We start from the raw sequence: 15,507 nt of genomic DNA, 5'->3' as shown, positions 1-15,507 counted from the left end.
TAAAAAGGTAAAATTTCAAATACAGTGAGTCCAGTTCCCTGTTGCATTATGATCCATTCCAGCAGGTCTAGTTGCTGCTGCCGCGCGGTGCATTGTGGGACAGGCTAATGGTGAAGTCAAGATGGCGGAGCAGCTCCGGCAGAGGAGAGAGCCAGCACCAGGAAGGCCATGAATGAAGTTTAGTGTTTAAAAACCTCTTAACGCTGCTCGTCTACACTCAAACTATCGTGCTGTTGTACTTCCAATCAGACTGTGGCGGACTGGAAACGTTCAACGGAATAAAAAACAACCGAGGAGAAAGCCTCGTATGAATTCCGACGAGAAGGAGGACTGTGAGTGTGCGCCACCACAGGCCGAGAGCAGCCCCGCGGGAGGAGCACTGAGGTGGGGGACGTTCTCAGGAAACACCGGGGATGCTATGGGAGCTAGCTGGCTAACTGTTTCTGCTCGCTGTGTAGATGCCATTGCTACCTCGTGTTTATTCATGCATATTAACAGAGTGAATGCAAGGATTGTTTGATTAGATATTTAAAATTGTTGCTTTTTAAGAATTATGAGTAGAAATAATAAGGCCAGCCTGCTAGTAGATGCTACATTAGCTTGCTAAGTCAGCGTCAGATTGTGCAGCTCTCTGACATTTCTCCTGCTTTGCTGTTCCCTCTTTTCAAATGAGGTGGTTTTAATATTTGATACTCCCTCAAACAATTACAACTAACACTTAGGAAAACAACTGCATGTGTTGTAACATAATATAACCTGAGTGTGACCCCAATCACTGCAAATCTGCAAGAAACTGACTCTAACGATGCTTTTCATGCTGCAGTCATCCTCCAGAAGCATGCACAGTTTGCAAAGTGTGCAACTATTCCTGAAATCCTTCATACAGCCAACACAGAGACTGTAGCACTGTTTGTGAATGCATCACACCCTGACCTCTGTGACTCTGATTGTTGTTTGTGTTTGTTGTGCAGAGAATACGAGGAGACTGAAATAGAAAACCCAGAAGCAAGCCGAATGTAAGTTGACCCGCTGTAACTACACGTCTGTACGCTTGTGTTTATCACTGGCCTTCATCAGAAGTCGCTTACACCCCTTTTTGCTTTTGTTTGTATCTGATCTAACTTGTTCTGTGTTGTTAGATTGTGTTTGCATGTTGACGCATGTTAATAGAATCTTATGACACTGTAAGTGACAGGACTGCGACATTAGGAACCAACAAGTCAGTCCTGTTGTCGTGCCAGGTTCTGAGTTGAAGGTTTGAATTATTAAAGCACAGTGGACATGTTTTTTTCAGATTTTACAATACTTAAGGCGTACTTAAAGCTACAAACGTTTCAAACTGTAAGGTAGTAATCCTGGGATGAGACTGAACAGCTTCTTCTAAAAGTTGCATGATAATTAATCCTGTTATTTTACTTCTGCATGCAATCTACGCTGTAGTCCTGCATGACTCAGTTCCTACGCAGAAGGAAGTTGTTTTCAGTTAAGGGAAGGACAAGTGTTTTCTGTAAACATTATTAAGCATACATTATTCCCAAAAGTCTTCTCTTGAGCATGTGCATGAATTAAAACGGGGTAAGGAGTGTTCCTGGAGTCTCTATCGAGAGTTTAGTGGATGCTATCTTCAAGTTTTTTTAATCTGAAATACCAAACCTGAGTGGAGCTGATGGAGTGATTCATGTCGCCGTGCTCATCAGCCGTCCTTGGTTTTAAAGTGCATCAATGGGTCAATAATTTCTGAGTTGTAAACATGGTAATCAATCTCATCACTCTAACTAATCCCATTGTGCACAAACTGCAGTTAATGATGATTAAACAGGATTCCATCATGCTCATAATCTGCCGTGCCTTCTCTTCCAAACACAGGAAGCGAGCAGCTGCCAAACATCTAATAGAGCGCTACTACCACCAGTTAACGGAGGGCTGTGGGAACGAGTCATGTCCCAACTCCTGGTGTGCCTCGTCGGTCAGCTTCAGCCGCATGGACAACAACGCGGCGGCGGTCAAAGCCTTGGAGCTCTACAAGGTGAACGCTAAGCTATGCGACCCCCACCCCTCCAAGAAGGGCACGGCCTCCGCGTACCTGGAGAGCGGCGGCGCTCGCAGTAACTCCTCCTGCAGCAACAGCAAGATGAACCATAAAGACATGCACTCTGTGCGGGACAATTTCAAAGGTGAGAGACGAGGATGTGGGGCTACATTCAGATAGTTTATGAAATCAGGTTTTAAAGCTTCTTTTGTTTTCATCACATCCTCATATATGATCAGAAATATTCAATAACTGGCTCAACAGTGAAAGGAACAACTATAAACCATGACTTATTGTTTGTTTTGCATCTAACAACACATGTCCTTGAATTTTTCTTGCATTTGATTGCTGCTGCAAGTTCCCATGCAGAGTGCAAGTCCAGGACTAGTCAGGCAGTGGGTCAGCAGCATCACCGGCACTCCCTTGTAGAATTATGCAAGCAAAAGAAGCCCTCTTCTCGCCGTTTCACGTGGCGTTTAAGATTTCTGTCTCACGTTGTAGGAGTTAAATATATTTCTTTAAAGGAAGAATTATAAAAGTTGCACATTTAAAGCTGAATTTTGCAGTAAAATTAACCACCAGGGTTTCTCTGACACGGCTTCAACGGGCAGAGGTTGTCCAGAGGTCTGGAGGCCGAGATCAAACACAGAAGCCTCCTGCTCTCTAAAACCAACACATCCAGTGATTAAAAACAATACAAAATATAAATATAGTTTCTCTTTCGCTCTTTAGAGGTCATGAGATGTCAGGGAAGGAGGCTGCCTCTAACGTCCAAATCACCAACATCATGTTTGTGTTTGTAGTCGACAGTCTCAGAGTTTAAAGGGAGTTTATTTTTGCTGCACCAATTTAGTCTCTTCTGATAAAAGACACATCTCGAGTTTCTCCTCCTCTATGTCCCACTGTCAAGATAATGCATCACAGTTTGTCATTCTAAAGGCTTTAACCATTAAATGTCTGATTGTCTTTGCAGACGTGAATTTCCTGACGGAGGAGAAAGTGTACGAGATCTTGGACATCTGCGGAGGGAAGGAGGATTACTCGCCTCTGATACGGGTGATCGGTCGCGTCTTCTCCAGCGCCGAGGGCCTCGTGCAGAGCTTCAGGAGGTCCAAACCTCACACCAAGGAGGAGCTCAAGTCCCTCCAGGGTAAAGACGAGGACAAAGACGAGGACGAGAAGGAGGCCGCGGCGTGCTCTGCAATGGAGGAGGATTCCCCCGCCGCCTCCTCGTCGTCACGGCTCGGCGAGGGCTCTTCGGACGAGAACGACGTCCAGAAGCTGGCGCCCGATGAGGTGACAGTGGACATTGAGGCGGTGCGGCGGGTCTACGAGCGCCTGCTGTCCAATGAGAAGATAGAAGCGGCCTTCCTGAACGCACTGGTCTACCTCTCACCGAACGTAGAGTGCGACCTGACGTACCACAACGTGTACTCACGAGACCCAAACTACCTGAACCTGTTTGTAATAGTGATGGAGAACAACAACCTCCACAGCCCGGAGTACCTGGAGATCGCTCTGCCGCAGTTCTGCAAGGCCATGAGCAAACTCCCGCTGCCGGCTCAGGCCAAGCTGGCCCGGCTGTGGTCGCACTACGGCGCCGAGCAGATCCGCCGCATGGTGGAGACGTTCCAGCAGCTCATCACGTACAAGGTCATAAGCAACGAGTTCAACAGCCGCAACCTGGTCAACGACGACGACGCGGTGGTGGCGTCAACCAAGTGCTTGAAGATCGTCTACTATGCAAACGTGCTGGGGGGCGACCTGGACGTCGAGCACAACGAGGAAGAGGACGAGGAGCCCATCCCCGAGTCCAGCGAGCTCACGCTGCAGGAGCTGCTGGGCGAGGAGCGGAGGAACAAGAAGAGTCCCCGCGTGGACCCGCTGGAGACGGAGCTCGGGATCCGCACCAACGACTGCCGGCGGCCGCTCATCCTCTTCGAGGAGTTTGTGAACGAGCCGCTGAACGAGGTCCTGGAGATGGACAAGGACTACACTTTCTTTAAGGTGGAGACTGAAAACAAGTTCTCCTTTATGACCTGCCCCTTTATCCTCAACGCCGTCACCAAGAACCTGGGTCTGTACTACGACAACCGCATCCGCATGTACAGCGAGCGGCGCATCACTGTCCTCTACAGCCTGGTGCAGGGTCAGCAGCTCAACCCGTACCTGAGGCTCAAAGTGCGGCGAGACCACATCATCGACGACGCTCTGGTCAGGGTAAGCGTGAGCCGGTTTCAAACCACCTCCTCTTTCTTTTTGAAAAATTTAAAGTCTGATTTAATTTGTCGTGTGTCCGCAGCTGGAAATGATCGCGATGGAGAATCCTGCAGACTTGAAGAAGCAGCTGTACGTGGAGTTTGAAGGAGAACAAGGTGTTGATGAAGGAGGCGTTTCCAAAGAGTTCTTTCAGCTGGTGGTGGAGGAGATCTTTAACCCGGATATTGGTGAGGAAACACAAACTTTCAGACGTTATTGGTCGGATTTTACGACTGCATTATCTACAACAGATCCAGGCATCAGGGTGTCGGGTATCAGGACGTATTAAGCCGGTGACATGCAGGGAAAACAAACACAGATGGGGCTCACATCAGAAATAAAAACTGTAAGCAGGATGCCTGTGTGTTCTGCGTTTTCTTCGGTCTTTAATTCAGTCTGTGTTTACCCTTCAAGAGGTTTCAATCAGCACTGTTCCTCTCCTCATTTAAGATCTAGACATCTACCTAAAAACCCTCCTGGTGGTTTAAACACGTAGTTAAAAACATCTGAGCTCTTAAAAGTGACTTAAACCGGACACGTATGCTTTGATTTTTCAGGATATGAAACAGCTGAAGTATCTTTTCTGGGCGTGTACACAGAGGCCGTTTAGACGCATGCAGCAAAGCTCCTGCGGGAGGATTGCTTTTCCTCTTTTCGTTCCCGTCCGTACGAGAATGTTTCACCGTGCAGCTTAGTTCCTGAGACGTGGGACACTTTCTCTCTATTCAGCAGAATCTGTGTGCCACTGAAAGGCCGCTTTAATCAAAAGCCTTTTTACTGAGAAGTGAACCTGAAGCTGATTTTCCCCTGAACGGAGCTGAATAATGATTCCATCGCTGTGTGTGAAACTGTGTGTGTGTGTGTGGGCTCTGTTTGAGTTAATAGATTACAGGCAGGATAAATACACTAACCTTGAACGTGTACTTTTGCTTTCAGTTTGAGTGGCGCGTGACTCAGAGTGAAGACGTTCGCACAGCACTCTCCGCTTCAGAGACATCTCTATGTGATGTTCTGAGGCACAGAGAGTTCTTTAGAAGCATGTTCCTCCTTAATTCAGCACAAACTGAAAATCTATACAGAGTCCACGTGTGTCGTAACAGTCGCGTACACGTACAACAAACATTTTTTCATGATGGGCTCTTTTCTTCAGTAAGACCTAAAGTGCAACAAATCTCAATTACAACAACGTAACTTCTAACAGAGTAAAAGGCGACTTGAAGAAGTTAGCGTTGTTCTGCTTGGCAAGTCAGGGCCACCATACTGTGCTGGATTTTTACCGTAATGAACTGAATAACTATTTACCACCGTGTCTGACATGTAAAGGCTCATTTCTCAGCCTATAATCTGACCAGGCCTTTATTTGGGGCTGGCTTTTAATGATTTTTGAATAGAGCACCGTTGTTATTTCAGCCTTTATTTCCACATTTAAACCCAGCTCAGTAAAGTCCTCCTTGTGCCTCAGTAGCTTTTCCTTTATTTGAGGCATGCTTCTATTAGAGGTTTTACGGTAAATCAAACATTTGTCCCTTCTCCTCCTGCAGGTATGTTCACTTAGACGTCATGTCATGTTCATGTTAGATACCACCGTGTCTGACATGTAAAAGCTAATTTCTCAGTCTATAATATGACCAGGCCTTTATTTGGGGCAGGCTTCTATTAGAGGTTTTACTGTAAATCAAACAACATTCGTCCCTTCTTCTCCTGCAGGAATGTTCACGTACGATGAGGGCACCAAACTGTTCTGGTTCAACCCGTCCTCGTTTGAAAACGAAGGCCAGTACACCCTGATCGGCATCGTCCTCGGCCTGGCCATCTACAACAACTGTATCCTGGACGTCCACTTCCCCATGGTGGTCTACAGGAAGCTCATGGGCAAGAAAGGAACCTTCAGGGACCTGGCCGACGCAAACCCGGTAAGGACCTCTTTAAGCTCATAGAGTCAAGCTTTTCAGACGGCTGTGGTTTTAACTGAACACTGTGCTTGAAAAGGTTTTGTACCAGAGTCTGAACGAGCTGCTGGAGTACGAGGGAAGCGTGGAGGAGGACATGATGATCACGTTTCAGATCTCCCAGACGGACCTGTTCGGGAATCCACTCATGTACGATTTAAGGGAAAACGGGGACAAGATTCCAGTCACGAACGAGAACAGAAAGGTGAGTCAGACGCATCACATGAAGCGTTTTCAAAGGAAGTCTTGAAGGATTGATTCCTGAGTAGTCTTCACAGGGTTAGGACTCTGTTATTATTTGTTACTTACTCCAAACCGGGATGTTTGTGTGTGTGTGTTTGCAGGAGTTTGTGGCGCAGTACGCAGAGTACATGCTGAACAAGAGCGTGGAGAAACAGTTCAAAGCATTCAGGAGAGGTTTCCACATGGTCACCAACGAGTCGCCGCTCAAGTACCTGTTCAGACCGGAAGAGATCGAGCTCCTCATCTGTGGCAGCAGGGTGAGATCTGTTCTGATGTCACATTTGAAAACAGCAAGATGTCGTTGAAATATTCATTAACGCTGGACTTCTATGCGTGCTTTGTTTCTGCAGAACCTTGACTTTTTAGCACTTGAAGAAACGACAGAATACGACGGCGGTTACAACAGAGATTCAAGAATTATCAAGTAAGAGAGACTTCAGAGTTTTGAAAAGTTGTTTCTTGCAGAATCACTCGGGGATGTTAACGCTGCTTTTGTGCATCGTAGGGAGTTTTGGGAGACGTTGCACTCATTCGGGGAGGAGCAGAAGCGCTTCTTCCTGCAGTTCACCACTGGCACTGACAGAGCACCTGTAGGGGGGTTGGGCAAGCTGAAGATGATCATCGCCAAGAACGGCCCTGACACGGACAGGTGAGGGAGCTCCGTACATGAAACTGCCGCTCAGGTGGGGGAGATGTGAGGAGAGAGAGTGGGAGATGGACTGACAGGGGAGTCAAACCTGCAGCCCGTGCAACAAGGGCTGTCACCTCATGCATGGGGCACCTGCTCTTGCTAAACCATACGCTACTGGCCTGATTTGCACGATGTACCCGGGACTTCAGCCCCCGGTCGAAACGCAGACAACAATGGGGGCACAGGAACCTTTTAGTTCTTTAGTACTCTTGGTCGAAATGCACCTAAATGTCTGATGTTGGTTTTGATGTCGTCTTGTCCCCTCTCGTCTCCGCAGGTTACCAACGTCTCACACTTGCTTTAACGTGCTGCTGCTGCCCGAGTACAACACCAAGGAGAAGCTGCGGGAGAGACTGCTGAAAGCCATCACCTATGCCAAAGGGTTTGGCATGCTCTGAGCCCCCCACCCCTCCTCCTCCCCACCCCGCTCCGAACACACAGCAGACGGACTCCTTCTTCTCAGAAGGCCAATGAAACCCTGCCCCGCCCTTCCTTTATCAGAAACTATCCGACAGGCGACAAAACCAGAGTGTGTTTCCTGGAGAGAGTCAACAACCAGAGAGGAGAAATGGTTCCAATAGAGCGCTCGAGTAGTTCTTCTACTGTGCCTGCATCATCCCGCATCCTTCAGTGTAAGCACAGAGACCTCCTGATCAAACCCCCACATCCACGTTCTGTGAATGTGCCGCCTCCCTGTCTTTTTTTCTATGTATAGAGAGGATCATTTTCCTTATTATTATTTATTTTAAGGTTAAATGGGTTATTTTTCACGCCTGCCTGTCGGGATAGCGCCCCTGCTCGAGGGAATGGGGGAGGGTTATTATTAAACTATGTAAATTTGGGTTTTCAGAAGGCGGTATAACCCCCGGTTATTGAACAAAGAGGTGTTAGCGTAGCCTGAACGCTTGTTCACAGACGACAAAACCTAGTCCTAGAGTAGTGGTTTTAATCCCCGCTGAAGAAAGAGCTCCATTCCACCTCTCAGACGTCGCTTAAGGTCCCACAAAGTCCATTTATGATCAAGGTAAGCATCCGGAAACACCTGTCATTTGGTCCAGAATGGCACATTATCAAAGAGCAGTTCTTCTTTTTTTATTTCAGGCCTTTGTTCCTTGTTGGGAGGGGGAGACACACACCGCAGGTTAGACTCAAATCTTGTCAGAGCTGTGTAAGTGCACTTAGACATTTTCAGAATGTTTGTTTTTTGGCCGCAGGTTGCCATGATTGTTTGAAACCTTTTATTTCCATGTCTTCCTGTGTTGACGACTCTAAATAATAATACAAAAAAACAGTATTTATATAATCAGTGCGGTTGGAACTGCGATGCACGTTTTCGGAGGATGTCCACTTGTTAGACCGGTCACTGCTGATGTTCTCAGACTTTAGAGCTCTTCATGTGCCAACGAATCCAGTCAGATGATAGGTGAAACCCCCGACTTAGCACTTTGTGGAAACGTCTCACACAGAACAGAGACTCTGCAGACAACACAGAGTTCATTTTCACTGACGGAGAGTTGTGATCTGGTCGGAGTTACACCCGGGACATTCTGGTGTTTTTAAACCTGGGCCGTATTTTATTCATCCAGGGGGAGCAGGTTTTGAAATCGCTCCTGTAGTTTGCTTCAGTCTGCAGCTGTAACGGCTGGGACGCAATCCTAAAGTACTTCTAGTCGGCGGCTCGGATTGTTCTTATCAGTGTCGGAGAATAAACTAGAAACAGAGGACGGGCAGAAGCAGGACTTTAACTTGCATTAAGAAAGAGTAGTAACCACTTCAGAGTTTGCAGCACCGTGTAGCAACAGACGCTCGCTCTCCATGCTGCAGCCGTCAAACATCCTCTTCTGTTTTAGTCGTGAGGTGAGGTAAACAGCTAACTCCTCAATCAAACTACGCACCTACAGAAGAGACGGGAGCTAAAACAGAAACAGGGCGATGAGTCCAAAGCATGCATCGCTCTTGTGCAATCATGACACTCAAATTAGAAACCATGTAATCCGTTTGATTCACCGTCAGCTGCTTTGATACATATTTTTGTCCTTTCGTTTGACGCTAAAATCACGCCCTTTCCAAGTCACACTAACAAACTAACTGGGGTGGAGGTTGTCCAGCAGCTCCTGTGCTCTCTGAGGGAACATTCACAGCTTTTGTCGGAGGAGTCTGGTGGATGTAAGGACAGTTTCCGGTTCATGATCGCATCTTTCTGAAGCAAAACAAACTCCTCCGACAAAAACAGAGATTTTAACTCCCAGAACAAGATTCTACTCTGCCTCTTTATTTCCCTCTTAGTGATTATCTATGTGTGACTTCAGCTCCCAAAACTGTCCAACAGAGGCAACGATAATCCAGCAGCTCCCGTGTTGAATCACAGGCTTTAAAGAGAGATATGTAACAGCTGTGTGTGGGTAAATCATCTTCCTCTTCCTCATAAAGCTCTCTCTCTGTCAGGATCCTTTCTTTAATGTTCTCTCAGACTAACAACCCGAGCCTGAGGACTCGCTTTGATCCATCACGGATTACGTTGCAGACGTTACAGCCTGTTCACCTGCTGCAGGAGGAAGGTGCGATTCCAAAACGTCATGTGAGTCAGAATGAATAAAAACGAGCTCAGCTTTAAAGACACCAGAACATGCATTTCACATTTGAAGATCTGTGTCCCTCTGCTTCGTACATTTACGTCCCTCACTGATCAGGGGAACGGTGTTCCGCTCAGTGAGGATGAAACAGGTGAAACCACTGTCTGGAAAAGTCTACCGCAGGTGTTAAAGCACTTTTTCTGTTTAACAACATAAAGTTAGAAGTTCAGCTGTGAAATCATTTTCCCACAGAACAGGCAATGTTTTATTTTTATGGTTTTGTTTTTGTTTATTTTCCGTAGAATCGTCTGAACTTGTAAAAGGACTGGAGTGATATCTGCATAATGTTCTTGCACACAGACTCACTGGTTTAAAGGTTGTTGTTTTTTTAAATACAAACCTGGATCTTTCTTTGTAGTTTGGCCATGATTTTGTTTTCACTTTCTCACTCAGCAGTTTGTCGACATCTTCGACTGAGTGCGTAAGGCGAACAGCAGAACTCACCCTGAGAGGTCCTAAACCTACAGCGACAGTTTATCTAAATCATTTCAACCACTTATTTAAACCTGGGGGATCGGAGGTGTCAGGTTTGGTGGATGTTGTGCAAAGTGCAAAAACTGCAGTTCTCTTAGTGGCCACTCGAGGCTCTCTCTCCCTGTTGGTCGACATTCAAAATGCCCGTTTTCTGCAGCAGAATTAAACGTGTTTACAGCTTTGCTCTCTGTTCCTCATTTCTTGATGCTTCTAAACATACAGAGGGTGGATTCGATCAAACTGATTCGTTAAGGGTTACACATAATTACTCAGATGTTTGGCCGTGATGATTTGACTTACAGGCCTTAACTCCGCCCATTTTTCCACAGATTTCAAATGAGTCGCAACAAGTCATGTTTTCATGTTTTACACGCCCTTCAGGAAATAAATGGAAGCCAACACCTTGATTAGCAGGAAAAATACCCCCCAGTCTAAAATCTTGAGCATGCACTTACCTTTAAATAAGTGGTTAAAATAGATTAGATAAACTCTTCTCTACAGCATCCTTACGAGGTGAAAAATCTTCTTATCAAGGTCTGATTCCTGGTTTTTATAGCTTCCTACCACGTCTTCATCCGGGTCGATAAACAGAGCTGATTTGGATGTTATCACTTATTTGGAGCTTTAGTTCTAGGACCATGGTCGCCAAATATTTGCTTTCCACCACCACCTGACCAAAGCGCATTTCATTGGCTGACTAAGAAGTGGAAGTAACAACCATGAAGTCACACATTGGTTCGGATTGGACTGGAACATCTTACTCATACACAAGATTAGCTAAACCTTAACTTAGCTCTTCTGGACATCACCATATTTTGGAAAGTAAGAAGTCGGCCCATTTTCTCAGACTTCTTTTGCAACCATTGGAGTCGCCCCCTGCTGTCCATTAAACGTAGTACAGGTCTAACACACGCATTCTTCACTCGAGGTAACACCTGAGTCAGCTCTTAAAGTCAACCCTCCTTTAAACTTTAAAGAACCGAACAGATGTGGTATTAAGAGCAGAAAACCAGCCAATCAGGACCCAGATTATAATAAACACCACTAATGAAACCACAGTGCGCGGTCTGTGAAAGTTCACCACAACCCTGAGCTGTTGTTCTTCTGTTCCTCTTACTTTCTCATCCTCACGGTTTCATCCAGACCTGGGCGAGGTCACATTCGAGAACATCCTCAGCTGCTTCTTTTATCCTTCAGTAATTCGGACAAACCCTGGACGACTCCCTGAAGGTTAAAACAAAAGCTGGAGGACTTCTCGAACAGGTATGGATCCCAGGTCTGGTTCCAGCTGTTTTCTCTGTACCTCTGTTTTGTAATGCTGAAGATGCTGCTGCTCACCTGGACATGTGAACGGGCTCAGCCCAGCGAAGTTAAAAAAGGTCGACCTGGTTTTGGAAAGGGAAGCAGTTTTCATCGATTCGTTTGACTCCGCGGTTACATTCTTAAAGATACAAACTGATGAAAGGCTAAAGTATTCAGTGTTGTGAAAACATGCTAAATAAAGATGACTGCTTTTTTCCAAACGTGTACTGACTCATCATAATCATGATTTTGCTCCACAGGTTCTTATTAGTATCATCAGTGCTCAGCCTTTTTGCGCTAAACAAGACGCACAAGGCAGAACGAGAGCTTCTTTACCCTAAGGATCAAAACGCTCTTATGGCGGCTTTATCTTAGAAACTTGGGAATTTGCGTGACTGTAAGAGACACAGAACCCCCAAATTCACAGTCAAAAATCAAGCCTGTACTTTATTTAAGGGCCTGTTTCCACTAACAGCATTTTAGCATTGGCAGTGCCCATTTTCTACACAAACCTATGCTACATTCAAAGCTCAGCGTCCTGGGTACAAAAACGTCCTAAGCATCGGGCAACTTATTTTACCATGCAGCATCATTTCAAACAGACTTTAAGAATCAGGATCAAGCATTCTGAAATAAAAGGCCCCAAAAGCACTGTCAGTGGACACAGGCCCTAAAATGCTCACTTCTGAAAACAAGTGCAGGAAATAAAACTTAAAGCAAAGTGCTGTGTTTCTGAAATCATCCAACAAACATCAGGAATGAAAACCAAAAGCAGAATACTTTTATTTACATTCACACACGTAGAGATGTCGTGTTATTGCTCATCATTGCTTTGTAGAAACATGAATATTGATGTACGCCTTCGTTCTGATGTCTTTTCTTTCGGAGACAAACAGCTTTAAAATCAGAACATTCAGATCTGTTAAAGGAGAAGCAAACAAGCCTGGTAATCTCTACAGTCCTTTCTTAATCAGCTCTTTCATAAACATTTTGTTTGGTTTTCAGAAAAGAAACTGATGTCAGTACAAAATAAAATGACGATGGTGCAAATCAGAAACAGTCTGCTTAAAGGACAAAGAAGCAAAAGTTAAACTCTCTAAGACTGTAACTCCCATCGTCATCGTCCAGTTGGATTTACGCCGCTCAGCACAGGGAGTCCTACTGGGACCATGGAATGTGTAGTAGTCCCAAATCCCTGCAGCAGACACACCAAACTCTAATAATCGTCCATTTTGAGTGTATGGACCTGGTTCGACATGTTCACGAGCCGCTGTTTGATTTTGCGTTGGTGGGACTCGTACTGCGCCGTCATCTTTCTAAATTTGGCTGACATGATATCCAGACTGGCTTCAATCTGGTTGACTTTATTCTCCAAGTCTTTGGCGTCGGTCGCAGCGACAAGCGACTCGTCGATGAGGTTATCTTTCATCAGGATGGCCTTGCCTTTCTCCTCCAGGAGCGTTTTGGCGTCTGGATACTCGATGAGCGCCTCCATGAGATCGTCTTTGGAGAGGGCGAACAGATCAGAGTAGCCGACGCTTCGGATGTTTGCGGTTCTTCGGTTCCCCGCCTTGCTGCCTTTGATGCCGAGGATGCTGATTTCTCCAAAGTACGCCCCATCGCTGAGGACGACAAACTGCGTCACCCCATCGTCTGCAACCACGGCAAGCTTCCCCTCTTTGATGATGTACATTTCCTTTCCGATGTCACCTTTCTTACAGATGTAGTCGCCGGGACTGAACACCTGAGGCTGAAGTTTCAGGACCAACTCAACCAGCAGACCGGCCTCACAGTCCTGAAAGATCCTGACTTTACTCAGGGTCTCCAGGTGCACGTTGATGGCTATCTCTGCCTTCAGCTTGTCCGGCAGATTCTTCAGCACCAGCTTCTCGTCACAGGTTTTGTCCTCCGTCCACAGGTAGTCGAACCATTTCACCACCCTCGCCTCGAGGTCTTTGGTGACCTTTCGGAAATGCATGTACTGCTTGATGGAGTCGATCTTCGACTGGAACTCCACACGTGCAGCGCCCATGTTAGAAATCATGGCACCGACGTTTCCGACAATCGTGGCAAAGATCAGAACTCCAGTGAGGAAGTCGACTACCACGAAGAAGTACTGGATGTCTCGGACGGGGGGCGGCGTTTCTCCGATGGTGGTCAGGGTGAGAGTGGACCAGTAAAAGCAGTAGATGTACTGTCTGGGCAGGCGAGCAAATTCTGGGTTGTTCATGCTCGGGTACACCCAGGTGTCCGAGCCGAAGACTAGCACCTTGGAGATGGCGAAGTAGAGACAGGCGTTCCAGTGGATGATGATGATGATGTAGAGGACCAGATTCCCGATTCGGAAGATGTTAGGGAAGTTGGTACGAGTTTCAGTCCGGTCAAAGAACTCAAAGAGCCGGGCCGACCTGAGGAGACGGTTGAACCTCCACTCCGGGTTGTCGATACCGATATAAAGAAAGATGATGTCGGTGGGAGCGAGCGACAGGACGTCCAGTTTGAACTGACGTGTCTTCATGTACCTTTCCTTCAGGATCTTCTCGTCCTTAACGAGCAGGCCTTGCTCCAGAAAACCTGTTTGAATACAAGAACACCATCAGCGCAATCATAAACTCAAACATGTCATCACATTCTATCAAACATCCCGTCACTCACCTGTCCTCGCTCTCACAAAGGTGTCCACGAGGTACAGGAAATCTGAGCCGTAGTCCAGAATCATCCATGTCGACGTGTTTGTGTACTGCAGCTCATTAAAGCAAGCCCTGCAGGGGAGCAAAGACACTGTGAGGACGTCTGGACGGACACGGAGGGGAAAACTGAGGGATCAGAAAACAGACCTGGCAACCAGGAGCATCATGTTGTAGAAGACCGGGACGGAGATGGTACACAGCCAGTAGTAGTACACGTCTGTGGCGGGGTCCAGGATGAACACCTCCTTTCTGGAAGAGAGAGGAAGGTACTCTTGATTTAATTATGTTTTTAATGGAGAAAGACTCTGACACTGAAGTATTTATCTTTTATCTTCTATGTTTCACTTTAAAAATAAAATGTATTTCCAGGACTATAAAGCAGCTTTTTTTAGAAATGAGTTTGAAATTATGATAAAAATTAAATAAATAACCTTAACTAGGAAACAGGATGAAATACTCACGGGGGTTCATCCTTCTTTGCATCTTTTTTGTCGTCTTTCTTGTCATCCTTCTTCTCATCTTTCTTCTCGTCCTTCTTCTCGTCCTTCTTCTCGTCCTTCTTCTCATCTTTCTTCTCATCTTTCTTCTCATCTTTCTTCTCGTCCTTCTTCTCGTCCTTCTTCTCATCTTTCTTCCTGTAAATTTGAAAGTGAACACGGTCGGGTTCAGAATGTTTAATCTTGGTGTCCTGCAGTAACAGCTGGCGGCCTGAGGGTGGCACTGTGACACCACACAGCAGTGAGTGATCATCACAGACTGCTTGTACAGATCAAAATGACTGATAATATATAATTTAAAAGTTATCAGAGTTAAATTATACAAACTTATAGAGTATTAGAATATCATTTACATTTTTTAGATTAATGTTTTAACGTTTTTGAGCAGACTTACTGCTATTTACTCTGTTTCTTTGGATATTCTGCTGCAAAAAATACATGCTGTATGTCTAACACTGTTTCTGACACTGATTTTAAACATTAGAATAAACAATGATTGGACTCATACTCTCTCTAAATTGAATTTCAGTTTTGTGTAAAAGATGTGAACACTCTTATCTCACCCGTCATTGTTGTTGCTGTTGTTCATGTTCTGCGCAGCCTTAGACCACCGTACATCCCTGGAGGAATGAGAAAACATCTCAATCAGAATCAATATATCATGAAAACACCCTGTTTTTAAGTGTTTACATCTTTCTTAAAACATATTAGTGTATGTTTTAGAGATAATTTCCTTAATG

General features: G+C 45.7%; 2 protein-coding genes across 2 annotated transcripts; one reads left to right on the top strand and one right to left on the bottom strand.

Annotated features, from left to right (window-relative positions):
• Window positions 1-94: 94 nt before the first annotated feature.
• Window positions 95-11,805, top strand: LOC117808252 (ubiquitin-protein ligase E3A-like). Its single transcript, XM_034677882.1, has 11 exons — window positions 95-384; window positions 972-1,016; window positions 1,867-2,174; window positions 3,003-4,249; window positions 4,332-4,476; window positions 5,996-6,201; window positions 6,278-6,442; window positions 6,582-6,737; window positions 6,831-6,904; window positions 6,986-7,129; window positions 7,449-11,805. Exons 1-11 carry the CDS (start codon window positions 308-310, stop codon window positions 7,567-7,569), a joined length of 2,688 nt encoding a protein of 895 aa, XP_034533773.1. The 5' UTR covers window positions 95-307; the 3' UTR covers window positions 7,570-11,805.
• Window positions 11,806-12,270: 465 nt separating this feature from the next.
• On the bottom strand, window positions 12,271-15,356 carry LOC117808476 (cyclic nucleotide-gated channel cone photoreceptor subunit alpha-like). The gene is made up of 5 exons (XM_034678232.1): window positions 15,331-15,356; window positions 14,732-14,905; window positions 14,418-14,519; window positions 14,236-14,342; window positions 12,271-14,154 (listed from the first exon to the last, which is right to left on the bottom strand). Exons 1-5 carry the CDS (start codon window positions 15,354-15,356, stop codon window positions 12,797-12,799), a joined length of 1,767 nt encoding a protein of 588 aa, XP_034534123.1. The 3' UTR covers window positions 12,271-12,796.
• Window positions 15,357-15,507: the final 151 nt, after the last annotated feature.

This window comes from Notolabrus celidotus, chromosome 24 (genome assembly GCF_009762535.1).
Source record: "Notolabrus celidotus isolate fNotCel1 chromosome 24, fNotCel1.pri, whole genome shotgun sequence".
NCBI lineage: Eukaryota > Metazoa > Chordata > Actinopteri > Labriformes > Labridae > Notolabrus > Notolabrus celidotus.
Note: the sequence above shows the minus strand (reverse complement) of the source record. Positions and strands in the feature narration are given on the sequence as shown.